This window comes from Mobula hypostoma, chromosome 2 (assembly GCF_963921235.1).
Source record: "Mobula hypostoma chromosome 2, sMobHyp1.1, whole genome shotgun sequence".
Lineage (NCBI taxonomy): Eukaryota > Metazoa > Chordata > Chondrichthyes > Myliobatiformes > Myliobatidae > Mobula > Mobula hypostoma.
The window spans coordinates 78,671,943-78,698,831 of NC_086098.1; the positions used below are offsets into that span (position 1 = coordinate 78,671,943).

The 26,889-nt window shown below is 42.1% G+C and overlaps 2 protein-coding genes across 8 annotated transcripts in view; one reads left to right on the forward strand and one right to left on the reverse strand.

The window, feature by feature from the left end:
• The window catches only part of LOC134341181 (serine/threonine-protein kinase ICK-like), a 93,182-nt gene extending 85,590 nt beyond the window's left edge, over positions 1 to 7,592 (reverse strand). For 2 of the 4 annotated variants that reach the window (XM_063039015.1, XM_063038994.1), the window contains exon 1: positions 6,741 to 6,920. The gene's annotated coding sequence lies outside the window, so the exon portion shown is untranslated. Of the gene's footprint in view, positions 1 to 2,130; positions 2,151 to 6,740; positions 6,921 to 7,569 lie in introns of those variants that run through there. The other 2 variants (XM_063039006.1, XM_063038998.1) reach the window with 2 other exon arrangements.
• A 244-nt stretch (positions 7,593 to 7,836) lies between these two features.
• fbxo9 (F-box protein 9) overlaps positions 7,837 to 26,889 on the forward strand; it is a 132,803-nt gene continuing 113,750 nt past the window's right edge. For all 4 annotated transcript variants that reach the window (XM_063039044.1, XM_063039041.1, XM_063039053.1 and 1 more), the window contains exon 1: positions 7,837 to 8,160. In XM_063039044.1, the coding sequence (XP_062895114.1) occupies positions 7,852 to 8,160 (309 nt within the window). In that variant the 5' untranslated portion in view covers positions 7,837 to 7,851. The remainder of the gene's footprint in view (positions 8,161 to 26,889) is intronic.

Sequence of the window (26,889 nt, forward strand, 5' to 3'; positions counted from 1 at the left end):
TTTGGAAGTGTTGTCATTTCCTAAACCCACAATCAACACTCCAACTGCTAGAACCTAGATTTTTCCTTGATTACATCAAAACAGCCTCAACTAAAAATAAGTTAGATGGAATAGTCTGTTGCTACATCTAGGAGAATGAAACAAAACATCACATTTTCTTCAGTGATCAGTCAAAACTCATTAACTGGATCAATTAGGCTATCCTTCGATAATTAACACCAGGGCTTCTGCAGATGTTGGAAATCTGGAGCAACACACAAGATGCCAGCAGAACTCAGCAGGTCAGACAGCATCCGTGGAGGTGAACAAACAGTTGATATTCAAGCAGAGACCCTTTGCCCAGGACTTGAAGGGAAGGGGGAAGAAGCCATAATAAGAAGGTGGGAGGAGGGGGAAAGAGTGCAAGTTGGTAGGTCTCAACCCGAAACATCAACTGTTTATTCCTCTCCAAAGATGCTGCCTGACCTGCTGAGTTCTTCCTGCAATGTTTGTGTATACTGTCAAAATATTTGCATACCCGAGTCTTAGGCTATGTCCATACTAGACCAGTTAATTTTGAAAACGCCAGTTTCGCGTAAAAACAATAGGCGTCCACACCAGGCATTTTTGAAAATACCTCCATCCACATTAAAACGGGTATTTGGGCAAATCTCCTCCTACTGGGCATGTGCAGGACACAGCTACAGAATTCAACAGCTTCAACGAGCACGTCCGACCTCACAGTTTAGACCAAGTAACCCTAACGCAGACTAGAAAAACTTAAAAGGAAATTGCCAAACGACAGATAGCTTGCGCAGGAGGACTTAAAACTAAAAAAACAAATACTGGAGCGTATGGAGGCAACTGACAGGGAGTTCACAGACAGTATGACCCGGCTGACGATGAACATTGAAAAACTGACTAACTCTGTTGCAGGGAGATTTACAATGATGAGGAATATGATGGCTCCCCCGCCAGTACTTTTCACCGCCACAATACCAGCCTCACAGCCATTACAATAGCTACACATATGGACACACAGACCCCCGGGTGACCCCACCATCCTCCCCACTCCCACAGAGGGGTCACCCCGGAAACATTTCCTACAGCCATAGTTTCTCCACTCATGAAAGGGACGACAGCTACAACTAAATGCAATAAGGCTTGTTACTGGGCAAAAGTGAAATTTGCTGTTACCTCATTTGTTTGCCTTTACTTTTGCCCTGTCTTTCTGTATTATTTTGCTGTATTTAACAATGGCAATAAAACAAGTTACTGGACAAAAGTGATTTTATTTTTACCTGAGTGAAAGTGAAAGTTACAATTTTCCTTTTTTGGCCTTAACATTTTCATGTCTATGCCAAACATAAGCGACTACTTAAAAGTGACATTTTAGAAGTAGTGACAATTGCATCTATTGAATGTTTGCACAAGTGATACATTAATAAAGCACCCTGTTAAATGTATAAAACATGTCTGCATCAGTGTTATCTTGTATTTCCATACAATGTTACATTATGCTGTTACACATCTATTGTCAGAAAAGTACTTGCATAAATAGGTAAGGACAAGCAAGGCCAGAAAACGGGCAAAGTGAGTATACTTATTCATTCAGTATTCAGTAAGTTATGGGTCAAAGTATTTGGTGAGTACATTTCTAACTCTTCTGGCTTCAGTCTCGTTGCCGTCTGTTCTGAAATTGTTAGGTTGTGTGGGGGGTTGAAATTAACATAGACAATAAAGTAAACAACACACACAAGAAGCCATCCGCCGTTGTTGTTGTGGTGTTGGAAGTTGCGTTCAAGAAAACAATGAGCTGCCACTACTATCTGTTCCGGCACATCATGACAGCATTTTTAAAAAGAGTCGGTTACCCCGTACACACTACACCGGCCATTAGGCGTTTTCAGATTTATTCACTCTGGAGAGTGTTTTTGAAAAGCTCTGTTTTTGAGGGAGAAAAACACCGTTTCAGTGTGGACGGAGGGTCAAAACGAAAAGAAAAAGCTTTGGTTATGGATTTATCCGGTCTAGTGTGGACATAGCCTTGGATTCCTCCAATTCCTTGTACTACAGCTTAACTCTACATAGTGGGGGAGAAAAGATGTCTACAAAGCAATGCAAATGCGCTTTGTTCACTAAGCTGTGTACCTGAGACTTGAAGCCTTTAAGCCTGTTTATGATCTTCATCTCAATGAAGTCACAGTCATTAATTCCATTCAGATAATCACTCCGGGTATTGGACGTCATTAGCATTTGTCTTATTGGACACTTGGAAAAAATAGAGTAAATTAACTATCATGTTTAGGCAATATTTTATCACTGTTGCCAATTCTATATTTTATGATAAAAATACTGGAACAATTACATGATGTATTTTGAACCTATACTTCTAAATACAGTGGATTCTGGTTAATTGGGCCATTAGTTAATCAGGGAAGCTGCTTATTTGGGACAATCTCTAAGGAACAAAAACTAATCAGGAAAATAGCTGGGATTCCCTTCATTTATTTGGTACACTATACCACTTCATTGGGACATGAGACTGTTGCCGAACAATTACTATCTAGCGTCTGAAGCATTCACTTGTGTGGCCCTTAGACACTAAGAAGCAAAGTTTTTGAAACACCATCAGTTGCGTGTGCTTGTGTTTATCCATTTGGGCCAATAGACACGGATTCAAAATGCAGAGATTTTTGATAGTTTTGCTTTTCCAATTTGATTTGATGCAGGAAGGCAGTCCATTATCTGCCCTAGGTGTCTATGCTGAGTCTGTTAATCAAAAGAACATGGCAGAATACATTGGATGCACTATTAGGAACTAATACAGTTTTATAGTACTGCAGTAGTAGTGGAAGTATTCCAAGTTATGCATTTCACTTAAATGCATAATCTGATATTCAGTTCAATAGTAGTTTGTCTTTATAATACCTTTTAACTATTTCCATGAAACTTCTGCTAATTGGGGCAGCCACTAATTGGGCCAAAATACACAGGTCCAAATGATCTGGAGTCCATGGTATATTAAAATGTTTCTATAACATGCCCTCAAAATACCTTATAAAATTCTTGGTAGTTAAAGTAACCCCCTGCCCCCCACCCCCGGCAAGTCACCACCCACTATTGCTCTGATGTTGGCAATGTAATGATTCTTGATGCTAAGAGTATTTGGAGCTGTACATTAAAATAGTTGATGAAAACAAAATGGTATTGAATGTGATTTAAGTGCAAGAGTGTAATTAAACAGCACTAAAGCAGGTAAGCCAATAATACATTATTGTAGGCAGAAATACATCCTCTTCCAAGCTTAAAAGAATTGAAGATCATTGAGCTATTTAATTCTAGTGCACAGCAGTCATTGCTGTGGGTCACAGCATCACAGGAGGATATGATGCAATAATGAAGTACATTGGCTTACATATGTACAAGCACCTAAAAATATCTACTTGAGATTTTTTTTAAAAATAGAACACGAACAAAACTTAAAATGGTGTTTTGGGAAAACAGTATAATTACCAAATATTAAATTTCCATAACTGACATGCATTTCAGATTTTAGTGCAGACATCAGTTTTTTTTTAATTATACAACTAGCCTATTTGAACACATTAGGTGATAGATTTCAAGTTAACATGTTTTACTGATTTAGTAATGGAGAAATGGCACTAATGTGAAAGAACAGTCAAATAACTGGCTGGCAGGTAACCTTCACTTGGTATGAAATATCATTGTTAACTTTCACATAAAACTGCTATAAGCAGCTTATGGGTAACAAATAGACCAAAGCTTGACAAATTACAAGCAAAATAAATAGTCATACTTTCCCATCAAATACAAACCATAGTTTTGACAAGTGTACATCTTATTCAATGTAGTTACTTTTCCAAGTTTGTCAAGAACTTAGCTTAGATTTCATTCATTATCAATGGCTTAAATGGCTTGCACAAACACTGAGATAATAACTAAAATATCATAGAATGCTATAACATTAAGCTATGAAGTACATGTAAATGTGTAAGAATAATTTATTTTTTCTTCAAATATACCCAAAGACAAATTAACTTAAACCAAAGACAAAACTAACTATTCAAAACTATATTATAATAAGGTACAGATCTTTAAAAGTTTGATTAACATGTCAGTAGAGGATTTAAGTATTCTAAATGAGGTGGGTTTGAACAAAATTTTGAAAAGTAGGAAGATGTTTGGTGATTAAAATAAAAGACAGAAGAAACAAAATACCGGAGATGTTAAAGTTGTCCAGAGGTATACCCAAAAGAATCTTAGCAGGATGATAACACAAAGCAAGTGCTTTAAACCTTAACTGCACTTTCATGCAACAGAAGACAGGCAATTGCAATGCTGGGATTTGAAGCAACAAGCAAACTACTGGAAGAATCGCATCTGTTGAGGGCAATGGACAAAGTTCAAGGTAAATTTATTATCAAAGCACGTATACAACCCTATGATTCATTTTCTTACAGACATTCTCACCAACAACCAAGGTGCAAAAGACAAATACAAGATACTAAAAATAATAACAAAGGAAGCATTAAACTCCTGGCTCAGAGTTGGAGATCTCGTCCCAGATACAGAGGGGTTCCTTGTGGCAATACAGGACCAGGTGGTTAAAAAATTAGCAAAAATACACAAGACCAACAAATTCAACAAGATAAATGCAGAAAATACCAAGGGTAACCAGAAACAATCCAACATGTTACAGAAACCTGCAGCAGTTTAACTCAGTCTGATTACTTGCACAGGTGCAATCAAGTGGCAAACATCATTCACCAAAATCTTGCTTTGAAATACAAACTAATAAAAAAAAACACCATACCTTACTATACAAGCCTGATCCAGTTTTAAGAGTCAGAATCCCACAAATTATATTACGACCAACCGGACAATCCATCATAAATATTCAGAGATTATAATACAAGATAAACAAGTACAAACAGCTTACTCAATATAGTAATATATTTGGCCATTCCAAACACACATAATATACAGAAGCCTACAAGTGAAAAAAAACACCAGAAGTGTGCTGAATTAAAAGAGCAAATTGAAAGACTATGGAACATGTACAGTATATACTTTTCAATCTCCCTTCTATATGGTGATTCATTACCCCCTTCGATTCCACCAATAACTGTGGTGATCTCAACAAATTTAAATATGGCAATGGAGTGGTCCTTAGCCTCACATTCATAAGTATAAAGTGAATAGAACAGCACATAGCCTTGTGGTTCACCTGTGCTGATGGTGATTGTGGAGGAGTTGTTGTTGCCAATCTGAACTGATGGGGTCTGCAAGTGAGGAAATGGAGGATCCAGTTGCACAAGGAGATAATGAGGTTTTGAGGGGATGACACTATTGACTGCCAAGCTGGTGTCAATGAAGAGCATCCGGATGTATGCATCTTCACTTTTCAGATATTGCAGTGTTGAGTGAATGGCCAGATAAGTGGCAACTGCTGTTGACCTGTTGAGATGAAAGGCAAATTGGAGAAAATCCAGATCACTTCTCTGGCAGGAGTTGAAATGTTTCATCAATAACCTCTCAAAGCACTTCATCACTGGATGTAAGTGCTACCAGATGATAGTCATTGAGACAGTTTACCACGTTCTTCTTGGGCAAGAATGCCCTATTCAAGCCTACTTGAAGCAGGTAGGTACCACAGACTGCCTAAGCAAGAGGACAAAGATACCAGCTAGTATTTCAGCCAGTTGATCAACACAGGTCTTTAGTACTTAGCCAAGTATCCTGTTTGGACTGGATGCTCTTCACTAGTTCACCTGCCTGAAGAATGCTTTCACCACCGACCTCAGAGAATGAAATCACAAGGTCATTCAAGGGCTGTGGGAGTTTGTGAAGGTTCCTCTGTGTTTTGATAGTCAAAGCAAGAAAAAGGCATTGAGCTTATCTGGGAGTGAAGCCTTTTTGTCCCTTACATCATTTATAGTCAAATGATGGGTCTCAACAAGAAGCATCCACAGATGCTGCCTAACCTGCTGAGTTACTGCCAAAAACGCAGGATTGTGCAGAGAAACAATAAACATACAGACTATTTTACTCCGAATAAAATTGAGATACCTGATGTCTTCTCAGGGATGGGAAAGGGGGCTACTTGTGAACCGTTAGCCAATTCAGAAACTACTTCATCTTCAAACAGTGGTAATTTGTCTGACTTTGTCCTCGGAACCAGTTTGCTTTCCCACCTACACATGAACACATCACAAGACTTTACCAACCTTCACTTTGGGACGCCCATGTCAGTAATGCGATTTGGAGTTAACCGGTCCATTGCGTCCTTCGCTTCCCCTACCCCATATTAATTTGTAGTGATTTAACACAAGTTGTTGCTGCCGTCTCTCCAACTTGACGAGATTAGGTCCAGAAGTGCTTATACCCGATAGACAGGAAGAAGACGAATCCCTCCCTACCTACTCAAGTCAAAGCTGAGTTTATTGTGGAATGCTCGAGTGAGTGTGTGCATATACAGATACACACACGTAAAATGAAAAGTTATTTACTTCATTGTATTACTCACAGTCATAGGAAAAGCACAAAATTGTACAAAACTCAATAGCAGATCAGAGTGCTTAAGTGGCAGCAGGTAGGATGGCGGTGATGAAGTGGCCAGAAAAAGACAGCCACCACACACAAACCAACCGATTCCCAGGACTCCCGATTCCCTCGCAGGGCAACCCACAGTACTCTATAGCCCCTCAGGCCCAACCACCCCATCTCCCCGGCCTTACCGCCGTTTGGATGCCGTTTCGTCGCCGAAACAGCTTGTAGAGTATGAGGAGAAGAAAAACAAATCCTTTAAGGAGTGAAGGTGCAAAGAAATCACCACCCGACGCCAACTTCCTTCACCTCACTCCGACCCAACATGGCGGCAGCACTGAGTAGCGCCGCTATGGTCTCCTCAAGGGGGCGGAAACCTCAGAGACTTCCACCATCCTGTCCATCAAGGCGTAGTAGCCACGCCCCACATGCTGATCGTCACCCCGAGGCTCCGCCCCAGCCAATCTATTAAACACAGTAGCAACGCCCCCGTCCAGCAAGGTGCACTACACGCTGCATCATTCCAATGGCACCAGCCACTTCCCCATCCATCAAGCATAGCAGCTCCACCCTCGCCCATCAAGGTGCATTGGTACCGCCTCACATGCTAAATCTCAAGCGTCCCGCTACCTGTCATTCATCAACCAGCTACGCCCCCCCCGTTCTCTCCCGCCTCAACCCATCAAGTACGACACACATCTGGTCGATTAGTTCACCATACAAATATATACGATTTATAACAGCTCACCCTTCTAATTAGCATACAGCAACCTTGCCCGTCCGTTTAAGGGTCGGCAGCGTGGCCTATAAACTGATTTACACCCAACAGTCCCGCCCTCTATATTAATTCGCAGTCATCAACACACCCCACGAGCAACAACGCACAGCATCCCGATCAATAAGTATTTAGAACACCGCCCACCGGTAAATTAACAATGCATCACATAAAATACTGGAGGAGCTCTGTGAAGAGGAATAAATAGACAACGTTTCGAACCAAAACTCTTAATTAGGACTCACGGCCGAAAATGTCAACTGTTTATTCCTCGCCATAGATGTTGTCTGACATGCTGAATTCCTCCAGCATTTTGTGCGTGTTGCTCAAGATTTCCAGCGTCCACAGAATCTCTTATATTAAAGATAAAATTTATCCCCTCGTCCTTTAACATCTATTGGTTATGCCACCCGTCCATCAGGATCCTGTCCTCAATCCGCCCCATTGCTCGGTCGGAGATCCGCAGCTCCTCCCTCTCATTGATGCAGCAACGGTCAGGGGCCAGATTGGAGTTGTTCATACTGCGCATGTGTCTGAGTAGTTGGGGGGCGCGTCCGTGTGTGGTGTGTCGGCGGCGAGATGTGTACGCGCACGCGCAGTGTGCGGCCATCCCTCTGCCGAGAGTGTGTTGTCAGCAGCGGGTCTCGAAGCGTCGTTCGGCGAGTCAGTGGCCTGGCCTGTGTCCGCTCCCGTCCTCTGTTCCCCACCCGAAATGGCGGCCGTTTGGAGAGCCCGCAATGTTCTGGACTGCGTCGTTCGCTTCTCCGACCGAGAACTGCAATAATCTGGAACCGCGTCCGTGCACCCTGTTCGGCCCTGCGTCTCAAGTCGGCATGGTAAGTGTATGGGGGGGGGGGAGAGGGCCCGGGGTGGCAACAGTAGCAGTCGGCGATGTAATGTTTCCGTTTTTATTTGAAGAACTTGTTGGTTGCATTCTGCCATCAAACGCTTAACGTGCAGCATTTGAGGGGGCGGGGTTGGGATCACTTCAGTTGATGTGTATGAGGTTGTTTGTGTGCGGGTAGGCGTGCCTGTCTCTATATATGTGTATGCGCTTCGTTAATTCGTGCAAATGTACCGTAGAGAATATTTTCACTGGTTGCATCCCCGTTTGGTATCGAGGGGCTGCTGCACAGGATCGAAAAACAGAAGAATTTTGAAAACTCAGTCAGCTCTATCATGGGCACTAGCCGTCTCTCCCCCACCCACCCCACCCCCCCCCCACCCCCCCATCGAGGACATCTTCCAAAGGCATTGCCTCGAAAAGACCGCATTCATCATCAAGGACCGCCAACACCCGAGACATGCCCTCGTATTGCTACCATCAAGGAAGAGTGCCTGAAGAAACGCCCTCAACGTTTCAGGAACAGCTTCTTCCCCTCCGCCATCAGATTTCAGGATGGACAATGAAACTATGTACACTACCTCAATTTATAATTTTTCTATTAGTTTATATATAGATATATTTCATTGTAATTTATAACTTTATGTATTGCAATGTACTGCCGCCGCAAAACAACAAATTTCACGGCATGTGCCAGTGGTATTTTAAACCTGATGCTGACGTGTGGGGTGTGGCTGTGTGTACAGAATAGGTTGTGTTTATGTCCACACTTTGGCAGGTCACAAAAGCACGCAGGAGAGTTGCAGACATGACCTGAGTTTTAGAAGCATTGTTTCTGATCCATCTAGTCACTACTACAAGCTATGACCAACCACTCTGATTACTTCAGATTCACGTTTAATTATCACGCATATATCATAACCTACAGTGAAATGGGTCGTTTGCTTTAGTAACCAATTCAATTTTGTGATGGTTTGGGGCAGTCTGCACTTGCTACCAAAATGGACTTTTTATCTAATTATGTAATATTTTAAATCAAAAATTGCATGTTTACTTCTCTTGTAAATGCTGTGTATCTCATGCTTGCTGCCTGTGACACTGCTGTAATTTTCTCATTGCAAGTACAAGAGATTCAGCAGATGCTAAAAATCCAGAGCAACTCAGCATATCAGGCAGCAATAATGGAAAGGAATAAACAACAGACGTTTTGGGCTGAGGCCCTTCATCAGGACACTATTCATTTCATTGCATTTGCATACCTAACAAACTTTGACTTTGTGGGTGTGTGGGGAGTGGTTGTTTGTGGAATTTGTGTGTTTATTTATATAATGAGTGCTGGAAATAATTTGAAAGCTCAGGTGGTCTACGGTTGGGTTGAATTGTTCCTACACTACCTCCCTCACTACCATTCAGAGCCCAAACAGTCCTTCCAAGTGAGGCGACACTTCACCTGCGAATCTTTTGGGGGTATCTGCCATATCCGGTGCTCCTGGTGTGGCCTCCAGTATATCGGTGAGATCCAAGGTAGATTAAGAGGTCGCTTCACTGAGTACCTATGCTCCAACTGCCAGGAAAAGCAGGATCTCCCTGTAGCCACCCATTTCATTTCCAATTTCCATCCTGACATGTCAGTCCATGGGCTCTACTGCTGCAATGAGGCCACACTCAGGTTGGAGGAGCAACCCTTTGTATTCCAACTGGGTAGCCTCCATTCTGATGGCATGAACATCAATTTCTCAAAATTTCGGTAATTGCTCCCTTCACCATTCCCACTCCTCTTTCCCCCTCTCACTTTATCTCCTTACCTGCCCATCACTTCCTTCTGGAGGTCCTCCCCCTTATCCAGCCTTTATCTCTTTCACCAATCAACTCCCCAGCTGTTTACTTCATCTTTCCCCCAGTTTCACCAATCACCTGCCGTCTTGTACTTCTTCCTCCTCTCCCTTCTACCTTGTTCTGACTTCTCCCCTTCCTTTCCAGTCCTAATGAAGGGTCTCGGCCTGAAATTTTGACTGTTTACTCTTTTCCATTGATGCTGCTTGGCCTGCTGAGTTCCTCCAGCATTTTGTATGTGTTACTTTGGATTTCCAGCATCTGCAGATTTTCTCACGTTTGTGATGCAACTATAGAATCAGTGTACATGCCAAATTACAACAATAATGATAGGAATCTCAGAAGCAGGTTTTCTGGTTCACTTCAGCTGATGTTTCGTGAGTTTGTGTGTTTTTATGTGTGTGCATACAGGGAATGTGTGTGCTGCTTGTTTGTGTATTTATATACTAAAGGATTTGAGAATTTTGCCAAGGTACAAACATACTGAAAAAGCATGCAGGAAAACGGCAGTCTTGCCCTCCATGGAAAAAGCTACCAATGCAGTGGTGGATGTGGGTTACATTTCAACATTTAAGAGAAATTTGTATAGGTACATAGATGGGAGGAGTATGAAGGGTTATGGTCTGAGTACAGATTGATGGGAGTTAATGTGTTAATACTTTGTAATGGACTTGATGGGATAAAGGGCCTATTTCTGTGCTGTAGTGTTCTATAAACTGAGTTTTGACATTTTGTGTTGGAATCGCCCCCTTCCTGTGTGGTCCATGTTGTCATTAATTTGGCAAACTGGAGAAAGCAGCAGATGTGATTGGCACTGTGGGCATGTGCAAATCATAAGCCTGTATTCAAAAGGAAGAGGTCTGTGGTGTTTGCTGATTCCATATGTTAAGATCTGTAGGAAGAATAGAATTCACAATTTGAGTGATTTATGTCTTGAACTTCAAAAAGTAAGAAAGAATTAACTCAAATATCTGAGCGAGATATAAATTTGAAAACTATTGTCAATTTAGGGAGATGATGATGAGCTGCAGGAGCTGTCTTGTCTCCCTTTCTCTTCACCATTTACACCTCGGACTTCAACTACTGCACAGAGTCTTGTCATCTTCAGAAGTTTTCTGATGACTCTGCCATAGTTGGATGCATCAGCAGGGGAGATGAGGCTGAGTGCAGGGCTATGGTAGGAAACTTTGTCACATGATGTGAGCAGAATTATCTGCAGCTTAATGTGAAAAAGACTAAGGAGCTGGTGGTAGACCTGAGGAGAGCTAAGGCACCAGTGACCCCTGTTTCCATCTAGGGGGTCAGTGTGGACATGGTGGAGGATTACAAATACCTGTGGATACGAATTGACAATAAACTGGACTGGTCAAAGAACACTGAGGCTGTCTTCAAGAAGGGTCAGAGCTGTCTCTATTTCCTTAGGAGACTGAGGTCCTTTAACATCTGCCGGATGATGCTGAGGATGTTCTACGAGTCTGTGGTGGCCAGTGCGATCATGTTTGCTGTTGTGTGCTGGGGCAGCAGGCTGAGGGTAGCAGACACCAACAGAATCAACAAACTCATTCGTAAGGCCAGTGATGTTGTGGGGATGGAACTGGACTCTGACAGTGGTGTCTGAAAAGAGGATGCTGTCCAAGTTGCATGCCATCTTGGACAACGTCTCCCATCCACTACATAATGGACTGGTTGGGCACAGGAGTACATTCAGCCAGAGACTCATTCCACCGAGATGCAACACAGAGCATCATAGGAAGTCATTCCTGCCTGTGGCCATCAAACTTTACAACTCCTCCCTTGGAGGGTCAGACACCCTGAGCCAATAGGCTGGTCCTGGACTTATTTCCTGGCATAATCTACATATTACTATTTAATTATTTATGGTGCAACTGTAACGAAAACCAATTTCCTCCGGGATCAATAAAGTATGACTGTGAGTATGTAAAGTTCCATGTCAATGGAGAGAACACTGGGATTGGAGAGAACTCTATTGTAGTGACAAAATCCATTGTAAATAAGGATAGACATAGAAAACAAATGTGTTCCTTCAAATGATAAATTGTCGTATCAAATCAATTGGAACTTCACTGTAGGTGCAAAACCAACTCTGTTTTAATAATATTATCTGAAAGGTATCTTACTGGGTTGATTATCAAGCACATCAATAAAATGTAATTGCAGTCAATTGTCAAATCTCAAGTGTTTCCACAACCTCTGGTACTCAATTTCAAGAACTGCAATTTATTCTCAGTTTTATTTATTATATTTTTGTATTTTCACAGTTTGTCTTTTCTACATCAGTTCTTTGTCAGACTTTGTGTAGCTATTCATTGATTCTATTGTATTTCTTTGTTCCAAATAAATGTATTGTGGATTGAACTAAAGGCTGTGGATACCAATCCAGACATGTTGGCGTCAGAAGGAAAGGATGAAATCCGAAAGTGTGATGTTTGTATGTAACTTCAGAAGGAAGCATTGTCTGTAACTTTTTAAGTAGCGATTGCCTTTGTGTTTAGCATATAAATATCGAGCCCACATTTAGCTAGCAGACCTTTTGCGGAAAGCGTCTCCATCCGTTAAGATGCCTGCTTACCTTGTTGTGTCGAATAAAGAAGCTGCTTTGTATCTGCCAGTGACTCTCTCTCTGGTAATTTCATCCACGCCACAACATGCTCCACCATTTCATCATGGCTGATTTATCATCCCCCCTCAACACCATTCTCCTGCCTTCTCCGAAGAACCTTTGACACCCTGATTAATCAAGAGCCATTTTAAATACACTCAATGACTTGGTTTCTGCAGCCACCCGTGGCAGTAACTTCCACGTGTTCATCACCCCTTGGTTAAGGAGATTCTTCCTCATCTCTGTTCTAAATTGACGCTCATCTACTTTATTCTCTGGTCCTAAAATAGGACCACTACAGGAAACATCCTCTCCATATCCACTTCATCTAGGCCTTTCAGTCTTCAATAGGTTTCAATGAGATTGCTCTCTCATTCTTCTAAATTCCTGTGAGTACAAGCCCAGAGCCATCAAATACTCCTCATTCGTTAACCTTTTTAATCCTAGAATTATTCTTGTGAACGTTCTCTGGCTCCTCTCCAACACTAGCACTTTTCTTAGATAAGGGGCAAGTGCAGTCTGACCAATGCCTTGTAAAGCCTCAGCATTATATCCTTGCTCTTGTATCCCAGTCCTCTTGAAATGAATGCTAACATTACATTTACCTTCCTCGCCACCAATTCAACCTGTAAGTTAACCTTTACGGAACCCTGCGCAAGGACTCCCCAGTCCTTTTGCACCTCATTTTTTCTCCCCATTTAAAAATAGTCGATGGCTTAATTCCTTCTTTCAAAATGCAAGACTATAAACTTCCCTACACAATATTCCATGTGCCACTTCTTTGCCCATTCTCCCAATCTCTCTAAATCCACTGCAAAACAAATGTACCCAAAATCTTGGGGAACAACTTAGAACTATTTCTGTAGTAGTTCACTTCTTTTAAAGATTTACTTTATTTGTCACATATACATCAAAGTGAAGTGCATTGCTTTGCATGAATAAACAACACTGTCCAAGAATATCCTCAGGGCAGCCCACAAGTGTCACCATGTTTCCGGTGCCACATAGTATGCTCACAGTTACTAATTCTAACCTGTAAATCTTTGAAATGTGAGAGGAAACCGGAGCACTTGCCTCTGCTGTCACAATGAGGCCATGCTCAGGTTGGAGAAACAGAACCTTGTATTCTGTCTGGGTAGCCTCCAACCGGATGAAATGAACATCGAATTCTCGAAATTCTGGTAATGACTTCCCGCCCCCTCCTTGACCAGTCCCCATCACATTTTCCTTTTCTCAGCTTATCTCCGTAACCTGCCTATTGCCTCCCTCTGGTACTTCTTTCCCTTTTCTTTCTTCCATGGCCTTCTATCCCCACTACTAGACTCACCCTTCTCCAGCCCTGCATCTCTTTCACCAATCAACTTCCCAGATTCTTACTTCATCCCTCCCCCTCCAGGTTTCACCTATTACCTTGTGTTTCTCTCTCTCCCCTCCCCCACCTTTAAATCTACTCATCAACTTTTTTCTCCAGTCCTGCTGAAGGGTCTCAGCCCTTTTTTTCCATAGATGCTGCCTGGCCTGAGTTCCTCCTGCATTTTGTGTATAATGCAGTGGCATTTGAGTTGACAAAACAGTTTCACTGACCTACCTTTTGAACACTAAGGAATGTTCAATCACCTTTGGGATAAAGTAGTTCACTAAAAATGTTTGAGCACAGAATGCAGACACCCAAGAATAGTGGTTTAAGGGCTGAGTGCACAAGTATCCCCATTACTGAAAGACAAAACAAATCTGAGTCGTGCCGGTTGTGAAGCACCTTGATGCATATCAAAATAATGCAAAATAACTCGGCTAAAGGTATCTGACGCTTGGCTTGATGTAGACTAATTTACATACCCTATTGTCTTAATGTGGTACAATCGCAAATGCTTCATCATGTCAGTTTAAAGTCGAGTTTATTATCATATGCACAGGTGCGATGAAAAACTTGCAGAAACATCACAGGCATATAACATCAGATAAGTAGCATTCACAAGAAAAACAAACAACTTTTGGAAGAAGGGACAGTTATAACAAAACCACAGTATTTCAGTGCAAAGTGATCAGTGGTCAGAGCATTGCTAAACTATAGTGATTCGATTTTTGTGGTTGGTTCAAGAACAGAAGTAGCTGTTCTTTAACCATAGCTCTGAATAATCTGTCCTCTGTAGACAGTACAGTTTGCTTACAGTGCTGTTGTAAACAAATAGTTATGACTGTGGTTACGCACAACTCCGATGCCATGGTCGAATTTTCTGATGACACCACTGTCGTAGGCTTAATCAAAGGTGGTGACAAATCAACATGTAGAAGAGCATGATTGAAAATCTGGCCAAGTGGTGCCATAACAACCTCTTATTCAATATCAGCAAAACCAAGGAGCTGATTATTGACTTCAGGAGGATGAAACCAGAGGTTCATGAGTCACTCATCAGAAAAACAGCGTTGAAGAGGGTCAGCAACTTTAAATTCCTCAGTGTTAACATCTCGGTGGGCCCTGGACACAATTACAATTACAGTACTGAGAATATGAGTTGTAAAGAATCCTTGAAAGTGAATCTAGAATTGTAGACTGGTTCTTGTTTGAATTGATGCCTGTTATATTCATATAATTCCATAACTCCTGAATCCCAAATGATTAGAAGTTTTGTGTGTTCTTTCCTTCCTTTCATTTCCTGATTTACAACTATATCCTGCATGTTTAGTTGTGTGGGTGCATAGTTGGCACCTGGTTGGCTAGTTAGTTCATGCTTTTGCTGAATAACAACTGTGCCATGTTTCTTGGTAACATATGTTTTAGTTTAGATTGCTACCTCTGATATCAACAAATTGCCTTCAATAAGTTGACCATGGAAAAAAAAATTCTACTGTTTCCTTTTGAATTACAAATTGCTACGGACATATACACCCAGAATAATAATGCCATAAAAGTTAACTTTCTGCAGCATTACCGAATTGGTAGTCGTGCCATCAGTCGAGTATATGATGGTCTTCTAATGGGTTATTCCCTCAATAAAAAACACCTATGTGTCACTTTGTTTAACATGGGGAGGCTGATGCATGGGCAGGCACCACATGGTCCTTGACAGATTGGGATCAGGCTCCAGTGGCATGGAAGACAACTGGGGACACTTCACTGCTGCAGCCTTCCTCTGGTTGTGATGTGTCATCATCTTCCGCCAGCTCCATCATTGAAATCTGAGTTGGGTCCCTCTTTGTCTGGAACATTCCCCTGCCTAGACCTTGCTGCCATAGTTGACCACACCAGAAGCTAAGCTGCAGATGTCATTGCTCTTAGGATCTCAAAGCATGACAAGGTGACAATTCTCAGAGATTAGCACAGTACATTGCAAACATTGCATAATTTATGTAAACTTAAACATAAGTTATGCATACACAACATAATAAAAAAGCATAATTGAGGGTAATATAGTCCGAGGCAGAATTAGGAATTTTTTTAAGATGATTAAATAACTTGATAAGAGTGGGAAAAGAAGCTGTTGTTTAAGTTAGGAATCAGGTGCTACCACTTCAGCAGATTTGTGAGCTGAGCTGTATATCTCGAGATTTCTGTTTATTTGGAGGATAATTAGGTGCCTCAGTAGCAGAGCGGTTAGAGTGATGCTATTACAGCTTGGGTGGCAGAGTAAGGAGTTTGTACGTCCTCCCCGAGAACACGTGTGTTTCCTCCCGCAGTGCAAAGACATACCGGGTGGTAGGATTATTGGTCATTGTAAATCGTCATATCGTTAGACCAGTATTAAATCGTTGGGATGAATTGAATTGACTTCTTACATCCCTCACATACATGTGGTGTAAGAAACCTTTGTGTTACATTTCTGTCTAAATGTGCAATGTGCGATCATAGTAATTTATAATAAATGGAACAGTCAATGTAACATAGAAATACACTCAAATCAGCATGAGTTAATCAGTCTGGTGGCCTGGTGGAAGAAACTGTCCCGGAGCCTGTTGGTCCTGGCTTTTATGCTGCGGTACCATTTACTATATGGTAGCAGTTGGAGTAGATTGTGGTTGGGGTGACTCAGGTTCCCAATAATCGGCTCTTTTTTCACACCTGCCCTTGCAAATGTCCTGAATCATGGGAAGTTCACAACTACCGATGCACCGGGCTGTCCGCACCACTCTCTGCAGAATCCTGCGATTAAGGGAGTTACAGTTCCCATATCAGGCAGTGATGCAGCCAATCAGGATGCTCTCAATTGTGGCCCTGCAGAAAGTTCTTAGGATTTGGGGGCCCATACCAAACTTCCTCAACCATCTGAGGTGAAAGAGGTGCTGTTGTGCCTTTTTCACCACACAGCTGTTATGTACAGACCACACAAGTTCCTCGATGATGTGGATGCCAAGGAATGTAAAGCTGTTTACCCTCTCAACCCCAGATCCATTGATGTCAATAGGGGTTAGCCCGTCTCCATTCCTCCTGTAATCCACAATCAGCTCCTTTGTTTATGCAACATTGAGGGAGAGGTTGTTTTCTTGACACCACTGGACTACTTCCTTCAATGCCTTTCAATTTTCTGTGTCCCAGCAATTCCTGAGGATGGTGGGTGGTCATAGGGCCAAAAAGGCCTGTTCTATGCTCTTCGCTCAGACTTATTCATGATTTGTTCAAATGTGAATCTGAATCTTCCATAGGTGCTTCCGATTCCCTTAGTGCAATCTAACATACAAATGTTTCATTATAAGTCTCTTCAACACAGATGTACTTTGGTAGTCATTGGCCGCAGGTGTACAGAATTTAAGAGTTTCTTTACAAATATTTAGCTTCTCATACTTGGATTATTCAAGGCTCATTCTATTTATTTAGAACTTGCTAAAAGTTAATAGAAATGTACTTTGAAATTGATATCCTTCAATGTCTTTCAATTTTCTGCATCCCAACAATTCCTGAGGAGGATGGGTGAGGTTGAGCCTTTTCCAACTTTTGTCAAGCTCTGTTGTATTTGGCTGTGTTTCTCCTTCACCCATTGGTAAGGCACTCACAACTGTGGTTCCGGTACCGCAGTGCAGCATTTACAGTCCTTGGGTCATACCTAGTTCACCTCTACTGTTCTCCATTTCTGTTCCAATTTGGAGGTTTCCAGTGCCAGCAGTTCTGTCCATGGTGATTGGGAATCTCAAGGCTGTCCCCTTGGCATTGTCAGGAGGAAAGCTGTGATGGCATAGCTGAAATTGAGCCCCTGCAATACCATGGCAAAGATTCAAGAAAGCTAAAGATTAACTTTATTTGTCGCACATACATCAAAACATAGAGTGAAGTGCATCATTTGTATCAATGACCAACACAGTCTGAGGATGTTGATATCAATGACAAATACAGTGCAAGAAGACATTAGATTGTGGAGAGTGAAAGAGAGTTTAAAAGAAATGAGCAGGTGCAGTCAACACATTCTGTACGCTGCAAATAACGCATTTCACTGCATGTTTCGATGCACGTGTGACAAGCTAATCTTTAATGTTTAGGTGGGCATGTAGATATTGTGCTGAAGGTGTTGACGGAGCATATACAGTGGTGCTCGAAAGTCTGTGAATCCTGTAGAATTTTCTCTATTTCTGCATATACATGACCTAAAATGAATCAGAATCAGATTTATTATCACTGGCATGGAATGTGAAATTTGTTAACTTAGTGCCAGCAGTTCAATGCAATACATAATATAGAAGAAAAAAATAAAATAACACTAAATAAATCTTATTCACTATACTTTATACAGTATACGTATATTGAATAGATTCAAAATCATGCAGAAAACAGAAACACTATATATATTTTAAAAAGTGAGGTAGTATCTAAAGATTCAATGTCCATTTAGGAATTGGATGGCAGAGGGGAAGAAGCTGTTCCTGAATCGCTGAGTGTGTGCCTTTAGGCTTCTGTACCTCCTACCTGATGGTAACAGTGAGAAAGGGGCATGCCCTGGGTGCTGGAGTCCTTAATAGTGGACGCTGCCTTTCTGAGAAACTGCTTCCTAAAGATGTCCTGGGCACTTTGTAGGCCAGTACCCAAGGTGGAGCCGACTAAATTTACAATCCTCTGCAACTTCTTTCAGTCCTGTGCAGCAGCACCCCGCCCCCATACCAGACAGTGATGCAGCCTGTCAGAGTGCTCTCTGTGGTACATCTATAGAAGTTTTTAAGTGTATTTGTTGATACACCAATCTCTTCAAACTCCTAATAAAGTATAGCCGCTGTCTTGCCTTCTTTATAACTCCATTGATATGTTGGGGCAAGTTAGATCCTCAGAGATCTTGACACCCAAGAATTTGAAACTGTTCACTCTCTCCACTTCTGATCCCTCTGAGGATTGGTATGTGTTCCTTTGTCTTACCCTTCCGGATTAAAATCAGATCCTCACATAAGTCCTAAAACTAAATAAAGAAAACCTAATTAAATAAATAACACAAAAATATTATATTTGCTTGTTTATTTATTGAGAAAAATAATCCAATATTACCTGTATTTGTAGGAAAAAGTATGCAAACCTTTGCTTTCGGTAACTGGTGTAACCCCCTTGTACAGCAATAACTTCAACCAAACATTTCCGGTAACCATTGATCAGTCCTGCACACTGGCTTGGAGAAATTTTAAGCCATTCCTCCTTACAAAACTGCTATAACTCTGGGATGTTGGTGGCTTCTTTGCATTAACTGCTTGCTTCTGACCCTTCCACAATATTTCTCTAGGATTAAGGTCAGGACTTGGACCCAGCCATTCTAAAACACAATTTTTTTTCTTTTTAAACCATTTTGTTATTGATTTACTCTTGTCTTTCAGATCATTGTCTTATTGCATTATCCAACTTCCATTCACCTTCATGTGATGGACTGCTACCCTGTAAAATGTCTTGAAACTGATGAATTCATTGTTCCCTCAACAATTGAAACTGTCCAAGGCCTGAGGCATCAAAGCAACCCCAAACCATGATGCTCCTTCTACCATGCTTCACAGTTGGGATGAGATTTTGGTGTTGGTGTGCAGTGCCCTTTTTCCTCCAAACTTAGCAATGTGCATTTCTGCCAAAAAGTTCAACTTTTGTCTCATCTGCCCACGGAACATTGTTTCAGAGGCATTGTAAAACATCCAGGTGGTCTTTTGCAAACTTGAGATGTTCAGCAATGTGTTTTTTTGGAGAGTAGTGGTTGTTACCTCTGGTGTCCTTCCATGACAACATTATCTTTCCGTGTTTTTTTTAATATAGTGGACACACGAACAGAGACTTTAGCAAGTTCAAGAGACTTCTGCAGCTCTTTTGCTGTTACCCTTGGGTTTTTTTTCACGTCCTTCAGCATCGTACATTATGCGCTTGATCTTTGCAGGATGCCCACTCCTCGGAAGAGTTGCAGCAGTACTGAGTTTCCTCCATTTGTAGACTATTTCCTTTACTGTGCACTGATGAACACTGAGATCATTAGAAATGCTTTTGTAGCCTTTTCCAGCCTAATGTACCTCTACAATTCTTCTAAAGTCCTCCGAAAAATGTTTTGATCGAGGCATGATGTACATAAACAGATCATTCTTGTTAAGAGCAGTTTGTCAATAATCTGACTTTGTGTGTCTTTTCTTCATAGGGCAGGGCATCTCTACAATCCACACCTCCAATCTCAACTCATTGATTGGAGCACCTGACTCCAGGTGTTCCAATCAATGTTGTAGACATTATCCCAGAGGTTCACACGCTTTCTCCAGCAAATACATGTAATATTGGATCTTTTTTCCAATAAATAAATAATGCTTTGTGTTGTTTATTTAATTGGGTTCTCTGTATCGAGTTTTATGACTTGCGTGAAGATCTGATCACATTTTAGAAATTGAGAAAATTCTACAGGGTTCAACAGGGAACTTAGTTATTCCAGTTGTTTTGAAACCCGAGTTTCACACAATCTGAGAAGACTTTATAAGTTTTATGTCCTTTGTTGTAAAAGCTGTAAATCTGTTTTTGTAACTACAAATGTAAATGCGAATTCAATAATTCCAGCACAAAAATCTAGCTGCAATACAGAGAGAATTCTGCACTACTGGGGGGGGGAGGGGGGGGGTCCCATCATTTAGATCAGTGTTTAAATCAAGGCCTGGCTGTTCTGTCAAGTGCCTGTAATTTTTTTTTTAAGGATTTTTTTTTTCATTTTTGCAGGTTGTAGAAGTTCCCTGCTATTTCATGTAATGTCCCTCACTGAGTGTTTGTTTCTAAAATAAGTTGTTATTTGGTTGCCATCATCGCTTGTGTATAAATAGATTCACAAACACAAGGAGTTCTGCAGATGCTGGAAATTCAAGCACCACACATCAAAGTTGCTGGTGAACGCAGCAGGCCAGGCAGCATCTCTAGGAAGAGGTACAGTCGACGTTTCGGGCCGAGACCCTTCGTCAGGACTCACTGAAGGAAGAGCTAGTAAGAGATTTGAGAGGGGGAGGGGGAGATCCAAAATGATAGGAGAAGACAGGAGGGGGAGGGATGCTATCTGGACTATTCCTCTTCTCACCCTGTCTCTTGCAAAAATGCCATCCCCTTCTCGCAATTCCTCCATCTCCGCCGCATCTGCTCTCAGGATGAGGCTTTTCATTCCAGAACGAGGGAGATGTCCTTTTTTAAAGAAAGGGGCTTCCCTTCCTCCACCATCAACTCTGCTCTCAAATGCATCTCCCCCATTTTACGCACATCTGCTCTCACTCCATCCTCCCGCCACCCCACTAGGAATAGGGTTCCCTGGTCCTCACCTACCACCCCACCAGCCTCCGGGTCCAACATATTATTCTCCATAACTTCTGCCACCTCCAACGGAATCCCACCACTAAGCACATCTTTCCCTCCCCCCCTCTCTCTGCTTTCCGCAGGGATCGCTCCCTACCCAACTCCCTTATCCATTCGTCCCCCCCATTCCTCCCCACTGAGCTCCCTCCTGGCACTTATCCTTTTAAGTGGAACAAGTGCTACACATGCCCTTACACTTCCTCCCTTACCACCATTCAGGGCCCCAGACAGTCCTTCCAGGTGACGTGACACTTCACCTGTGAGTCGGCTGGGGTGATATACTGCGTCAGGTGCTCCCGATGTGGCCTTCTATATATTGGCGAGACCTGACGCAGACTGGGAGATTGTTTTGCTGAACACCTACCGCTCTGTCCGCCAGAGAAAGCAGGATCTCCCAGTGGCCACACATTTTAATTCCACATCCCATTCCCATTATGATATGTCTATCCACGGCCTCCTCTACTGTAAAGATGAAGCCGTACTCAGGTTGGAGGAACAACACCTTATATTCCGTCTGGGTAGCCTCCAACCTGATGGCATGAACGTTGACTTCTCTAACTTCCGCTAATGCCCCACCTCCCCCTCGTACCCCATCCGTTATTTATTTCTATACACACATTCTTTCTTTTTTCTTCCTCCCCCTCTCTCCCCTCTCTCCCCTCTCACTGTACCCCTTGCCCATCCCCTGGGTTTTCTCCCCCTCCCCCTTTTCCTTCTCCCTGGACCTCCTGTCCCATGATTCTCTCATATTCCTTTTGCCAATCACCTGTCCAGCTCTTGGCTCCATCCCTCCCCCTCCTGTCTCCTATCATTTTGGATCTCCCCATCCCCCTCTCACTTTCAATTCTCTTACTAGCTCTTCCTTCAGTTAGTCCTGATGAAAGTTCTCGGCCCAAAACGTCGACTGTACCTCTTCCTAGAGATGCTGCCTGGCCTGCTGCATTCACCAGCAACTTTGATGTGTGGTGTATAAATAGATTGCTGCATTTCTTGTGTTCCAACAGTGACATCATGTCAGAAGTTTTCCATTAACTGTAAGTCAGTCTGTGTACCTGAAATATGTAATTATAATGGTGTAACTCAGTTTTCTCCCCCAACAGTGAAGCAGAATTTGGGTGTCTAAGGTTATTTATTAATGTAGTCGAAACCATAACTGTTAATGAGAACAGCCATTTCTGTTTTCTACTGATCTGTGAGATCAATCCTATATAGTGATTTTGGTGATGATTTTCATGGCAGGATTTTTGTTCTTTTTAAATCTGATTTAACATCAGGTTTAAGAAGTGCCACCAAGTTAGGTCATTCAAATGTTTACTAAAGCCAGTCAGGTAACAGCAACACACAAAATGCTGGAGGAACTCAGCAGGTCAGGCAGCATCTATGAAAATTAATAAGCAATTGGCTTTTCAGTCTGAGGCCTTTCATCAGGACTGGAGAGGAAGGTGGAGGGGGAGGAGTACAAGCTGGAAGGTGATAGGTGAAGCCAGGTGTGTGGGGAGAGTGGGTGAAGAAAGAAGGCTGGAATCTGACAGTGGATCAGAGAGAAAGGAAAGGAGGAGGTGCTCCAGAGGAGGTGAAAGACAGGTGAAGAGAAGAGGTAAGAGAGGTGTCAGTGGGGAATTGAGGGAGAGGGGATGGGGGAAAATTACCGGACGTTGGAGAAATTAATGTTCTTGCCATTAGGGTTGAAGACTACCCAAACAGGATATGAGATGATACTCCAACATGAGAGTGGTTTCATCGTAGCAGTGGAAGAGGCCGTGAACTGACATGTCGGAATGGGGATTAGAATTAAAATAGTTACTGGGAAATTCTGCTTTTTGTGGTTAGTAATAGTTCACCTTGGGTCTCAAACTAATAGCAAGAGTTAGTCACCAGGATTGTCTGTTTTTAGAAAAAATAAAGGTATGATTCCTTAAAATCAATGCTCTCTCAAAGGAAGAGATGGAGAATAGGATTCATTCATGGACCTCATGATCACAAACTAGGAAGAGATCAGTGCCAGGTTCATCTTGTTGACTAAGGTCACAACTGTATGGTAACCTTTCAAAAATAAATGCTTTCATATAAACACAATTGAAATCAAAAATTTAGGAAGTCAGTTTTACAGATGATCCAAACTTAAAATGATAGCAGCTCCACATAAGTTTGTCAAAAAAGGGTCAGATGAAATAAATCAGTGGAATATTACTTTTGCTTGAACTTTGTTTCCTTTATATAACAGTATAATATTTTGTGTCTGGCAACACTTCACAGCATCTTTGAAAAGGTTTAGTTTGTATACAAAGAACAGAACATCCTGGTCAGATTATGAAACCGACTGGCTGCAGCCTCTTTTTTTTTAAGTGATAGATGACTGGACAAAATGGTTAATTTAAACGCACAGTAAAATGCTTGGGCTATATTCAGGGGTGCACCTAGCGCAGTGGTTAGCATGATCCTACTACAGCATTAGCAACCTGTAAGGAGTTTCTGTCTTCAACCCGTGACCATGTGGGTGGTCAGGTACTACAGCCTTCTCCCACATTCTTTCAAAGGCATCTCCTGGAGACTGGAGACACATTTGAACACAATGAGCTACAAGTCAGCCTCCGACCCAAGCAACATTAATTGATGAGCTCTGGAAGTCTGGTCTGAATGTGGTGCATCAATTGCATCATCATGATGCTCAAGCAAAACCATGATCACCATAGCTGCAGCAAGAGCGTGTGCCAGAACTGAAGCGGCAAGAATGAGAGCAGAGCATGGTACGCATAAAATTGAAAGCTCTTGTAGAAGCTACATTAAGTCCGCTCAAGGAGGAGCACAAAACTGAGGCTGCCTAAGCAGAATCAACAGTTTGAAGCAACAGTTGACTTAGGCAGTGGTGGTCATTTCTCTGGAAAGGTGACTGAAGAGCTGACCATTTGTGTAAGCCCTCGAATATAGAACAGTGGATTACCTCCCATGTGGGACTTTGTCAAACACCTTACTAAAATCCATATAGACAATATCCACTGTCATACCCTCATTAATCTGTCTCATCATCCTGTCAAAAAACTCAAACAAGTTGGTAAGGTATCTCCCTAATTAGACCATGAGTTTCTAAATTCTCATATAGCCTATTCCTAAAAATTTTCTCCAGTAATTTCCCTACAGCTGACATGAGACTCACCTGTCAAGTTTCCAGTATTTTCTCTTGTTCCCTTAAATACAGGTACAACATTAGCCACTCACCAGTCCTCCAGGACCTCACCTGGGGCTAGAGGGGGCATGAAGATACTGGTCAACGGCCCAGCAGTCTCTTCCCTCCTTCAATAACCTGGGGTAGATCCCATCGGGCCTTGGGGGCATCCACCTTAATACTCATAACGAAGCCCAACACTTCCTCCTACTTGACCTCTAACATATTTATACACTCAGCACTGATCTCCTGGGTCCTCCATATCCTGTTCCTTGGTAAATATGGAAGCAGGGTACTCATTAAGTACCTCACTAGCATTCTTTGCATCCAAGCAAATGCCGTTTCCCTCCCCCCCCCCACTTATTCTTGAGTGGTCCCACCCTCTTCCTAGTTACCCTCCTGCTCTAGATATATTGTGATGGGGTTCTGAATTACCCCTATGAACTGTGCTTTTTAAAGAGAGAGAGTTGTGGAACACAGACACCATGTTAAAAAGAGAGAGGCAAAGGCTGCTTTGAGATGGTGTTATAGTTTTTTGCAGCATGTTTACACTTTTGCAAGGACACTAGCAGCTTCCAAGTTCTTACAGAGAGAGAAGGGAGGAGCTGCTTGATGGACAGTTGGTATTCAGCACAGTGAGATAAATAGAAGGTCAGCTGTTAGACCTACAGACACATGGTTTTGGACACTGAATGAGCTTTGTTGTGTCCACAGAAAAAGTGGGTTTTGGAGGATCGATCAGTGGCTCTCGCAGTGTGAAAAGGGCGTGACCGGTGGGGAGTTATTTTTGTGTTCGACCCTTGCTTGCATTGATAATTCCACCACAGAAAAACGGTCCCCTTTGCTGTGGTCGTAGTCGGTGACTTCTAAAGGATTCCGGAGGACAACGGGAAGATTGACGGGGTCAGCTCACCTGAAGACTCAAATCTCTCCCTCCCTTCCTCTCTCTGTCCATCACTACTCAACTAAATACCATGAACTGAACTGAACTTTACTCATCATCGTAAGACTTTCTATATACCCCTAGACATGAAGAAGCTTGGTTTTCATATATTTCCACACTTAGATAATCATTGTTAACCTGTTTGATATATCTGCATTTATATTACTGTATTGTGTAGTTACTAATAAGTACCATTAGTTAATAGCAATACTGGACTTCAAAGTGTTTTCCATTTCTGCTGGATCTTTAACCCGTCACGGGTTACGTGACAATATGTATAGAAGGTCTTGGGAATTGCCTTAACCCTATTTGCCAAGGACTTTTCATGGCCCCTCCTGGCTTTCCTAATCCCTTCTTTAGTTCTTTTCTGGCTTCTTTTTACTCTGCATGTGCTTCATTTGATCCTAACTTCCAAAGTTTTACATATTATCCTTAGCTGAATTTATCAACTCGCTGTACACCCAAGGTTCTCTTATTTTTCCACCCGTCTTTCCTTCTAACAGGAACATACAGTACCTTTCCTGTACTCTGTGTAATTGATCTTTAAACACCCTCCTCTCGTCTGATGTGGACTTGCTAGAGAAAAGGTGTTCCCAATTAACGCTTATTCGTTCCTGCCTAATGCCCTCATAATTTGCCCTACTCCAGTTTAAAACTCTCCAAGGATCTTACATATCTTTATAGCTATCCTGAAAGTTGAGGAGTTGTGGTCACCGTTCCCTCCTAAGTGCTCACCCACTCAAAGGTCAGTCACCTTGGCTAGGCTCATTACCCAGCACCTGGTCCAGTATCAACCCTCCTCTCATTGAACTGTCCACAAATTGCTCAGCAGAGGATGAAATCAAAGCAGCAGGCAAAGATAAGAACCAGCTTTCTGTCATGCTTCACACTAAATTTTTTCCCAGTCCTCCTCCTGAACTTGCATGCTCTGCTTCAGATTCAAACCCGAAGAAAGATGAACCCTCGTCTAAGGTAGAAACTGAGAAATGCTTAAGGTCACCCAACTTATTAAACATTTATGTGTTTCTAAGAGCAAACAAGTACTGAACAATGCACCAAGTGCAACAGTGGCCCACCTTTCAGTGGAAACTACCACAGAACCAACTGCTTAACCCTCACTTGCTGCACCAGGCTGTGGTGATAAATCACCATTGGACAATAGTTTGAGTGAGACACTGAGTCCAGCCAGAATAGTCAGTTCGATTGTGGACAAGACAGTCACCTGGATAGTCATTGAGAATATGGGGAGGGTAGCAAGGAGAACTGGAGAAGCAGTATCAAAATATTGCAGAACAGTTTGAGATAGTGCTTGTGAAGCACGGCAATTTGCTGGTAGCAAGCAAAAAAAGAAACAAAATTATAAATTGCTGTATTAATCATACTTTTTCCAGGATATGGTTGCTAAAATCA